Raw genomic sequence first — 2,945 nt, 5'->3', positions numbered from 1 at the left:
TCTCGGGATCATTTTGGAGTAATTTAAAATTACTAAGAATGATGCTTTTGACTGCGTGATTGTGAGGATGGAAAGTGAGGGTGAATGGAATTCTGTCATTCTTATCTTTTTGTGACGTTTGTAGCGATGACTGTCGATCAAATTGTTGGGCGCGATGATGGCCCGCTTTGACCACAGAGACAGGATAGCCACGTTTTTCGAAGAACTGGCACATCTCCTCTGATTTGCTGGAAAAATCAGATTCATCACTACATAGACGTCGAAGTCTAAGAAATTGAGATTAAGGAATGGAGTTCTTGACATGTGATGGATGTGACGATGAATACAACAAATAACTGTGTGAATCTGTAGGTTTGTAGATAAGTGCACACTAGTGCATAGCACGTTGCCTCTAATAGAAACTTTGATATCTAGGAAAGCCAATGAAGTTTCCGAAATTTCCCAGGTATATTTAAGAGCCGGATGAAAAGAGTTGACGGAGGTTATAAATTGATCGAGTTCTTCTCTGCTGGATGAAATAGCGGCGATGCAGTCGTCAATGTAGCGGCCGTAGAGTTCAGGTTTGGGGCCGTTGTACTGATTAAAGAATTGGTGTTCAACATATCCTACAAAAAGATTGGCATAGCTAGGTCCCATTCTTGTGCCCATCGTTACACCATTAATTTGCTTGTAATAGTTGCCGGCGAATGAAAAACAGTTAAAACTAGTTTGGCAAGGCGGAGGAGCGTTTCCGAGCTAGGTTCTTTAACAGTGCGTTGATCGAAAAAGTGTTTAAGTGCTTGAAGAGCTTCGCTATTACGAATGACTGTGTATAGATATGTAATGTCCATGGTGAAAATAAGTTTGTCTTGGCCGGAGAAATTGAAATCGCGGAAAATTTGTAGTGCGTGTGTACTGTCTTTAATGTATGATGGCAGAGATTTGACGATAGGCGTCATAATCCTGTCTAAGTAGCTAGAAATGAGTTCAGTGGGGCAACTACAGGCAGAAACGATAGGGCGACCTGGGTTGTTGGGTTTGTGAATTTTAGGCAAGAAGTAAATGCACGAAGTTCTAGGGGTGTTGATGATGAGATTAGTGGCAGTGCCCGGTAATTCTTGATTAACTATAAGATTTTGAATGGTGTCTTTGACAAGTTTTTGATTTTTGGAAGTGAGATCTTTAGGGATTTTGGCATAAAACGAGGTATCCGAAAGTTGCCGTCACTGTCAAATGTTTCGTGCAACTTGTCCAGCCGCAATGTCGCCAAAACATTGCGAGACAAGTTGCACGAAACATTTCACAGTATAACAGCGTTGTTATTAAAAGCTAGCCGTTTGAAAAGTGGGGGGCTTAGACTTAAATACTGTTTACCATCATTTTTTGAAATGGGTGGTTAGACTTAAATGCTGTTTATCAGCGCTATTTGTTGGCAGTCTGTAGTTGTCATACACCTAATCTATTTTCGTTAGCCATGAAAATGAGTTTATCCCTGACTGGAGGGTGACCCAATCCCCCTACGATTGAAGTGTTTTGTTTAATTATAAACTCTTGACACTAATTTCAAATGAGGCTCAAAAGGTCAGCACCCTATCTTTTTCTTTTTTTGTTACACAGACCGTGTTGAAGGTACGGAAACGAGTGACCCTGATGGTTTTGACTGTTACAACACTATTCGAAATTTCCTGGATTTCAGATACTGTAATTCATCTTTTGAGAGATTTTGATCTCTACACAATCAGCGATGTTGCAAATCCCGTAACTCACACCACGATTGCTTTCAATTCAGCTGTCAACCCGTTTGCCTACGCTCTGATAAATCAAAGATTCAGGGAGAAGATGAAAGGGATACTATGCAATAGCTCATGTCAAAGTGAAGGAAGTATCCATGGATGCTGATTATCAATGCAACCGCTTCCAGCAGAGTCAAGTGCACCAGAGGAGAGCTTTGTTTAAGTTAAAATGTCACCGACCAGAGAAATTTACTGAACATATATGAGCCTTAGATCGTGAAAAATGTTTTTTTTTCTCCTTTTTTTATTTGTAACATTTTTTTCCTCTGTCTTACTAGACATTATATTAATGACGGCAATGATTTGTATCAGAGTTTACGTGACGGTTTCGGCTCCCCTGTCCGTCATAATATCAAGTAAAAGTGTAAGGAGAGCCATGTGATTGAAGCCGGAAAACAATTGATAGAAGAGCCATTGTACCTTAATTATATTACCTTACCTGCACCTTTAATGGTTCAATATTTCTTTAGTAACAATGACGCATACTCGTTGAAGTGAACTCGCACAAGTAAGCTCGCTTACTTGACGTGAACTCAATGATTTGAACACGGGAGTATCCCATTACCCGGAGCTTCCATCTGTACCGTAAGCTTGAGTCAACTCTTTCCCGTTTCTTTCTGTTTTTTAGAACTACTATATTTTGACGTCTGTGATGAGAACATGCGCGAAGTGGTTAACAAACGTCACATACGTATGGGACGTAATAAATGGATGACATAGGTCTCTTATGATTGGCTATTGTGAAAACACCACTAAAGCCTCTCTGCGAGGTGCTTCTAACAATAGGAAGTTACGGGAAAATGACAAATCCTAATTTGAGAAACGTATTTGTAGTATCCAAAATGTTTTCCTCACAGGAGGTATAAGTGTAACCCATTAGAAAGGAGTCATCAATGTGTCCCAGGCAGAAATGGCCTAGGGATCTGAGATGAGCATAGATTGGTTTCAACACTTTGGTAAATAATCGTGGGGCAGAAGCCAACCCATTTGGAAGGTAGGTGAAGCGAAAATAATTGCCTCGCCATTCAAATTTCGATCTTCTACTGATATAGGGATAGAATAGTATGCATCCTTAAGGTCTACTGAGGCCATAAAGCATCCTGGTCACATGAGTTTGAGGGCAGCATGGATGGTATCCATTATGAAATGATAGTATGCTACAAACTCATTAAG

General features: G+C 40.2%; 1 protein-coding gene across 1 annotated transcript in view; it reads left to right on the top strand.

Annotated features, from left to right (window-relative positions):
* LOC138050581 (neuropeptide FF receptor 1-like) overlaps window positions 1-2,209 on the top strand; it is a 9,209-nt gene extending 7,000 nt beyond the window's left edge. Inside the window, exon 4 of the mRNA XM_068896900.1 lies at window positions 1,597-2,209. Coding sequence (XP_068753001.1) covers window positions 1,597-1,878 — 282 coding nt within the window. The 3' untranslated portion in view covers window positions 1,879-2,209. The remainder of the gene's footprint in view (window positions 1-1,596) is intronic.
* The last annotated feature ends 736 nt before the right edge of the window (window positions 2,210-2,945 follow it).

Source organism: Montipora capricornis, chromosome 6 (assembly GCF_036669925.1).
Source record: "Montipora capricornis isolate CH-2021 chromosome 6, ASM3666992v2, whole genome shotgun sequence".
In the NCBI taxonomy this organism is placed as follows: Eukaryota; Metazoa; Cnidaria; class Anthozoa; order Scleractinia; family Acroporidae; genus Montipora; species Montipora capricornis.
Note: the sequence above shows the minus strand (reverse complement) of the source record. Positions and strands in the feature narration are given on the sequence as shown.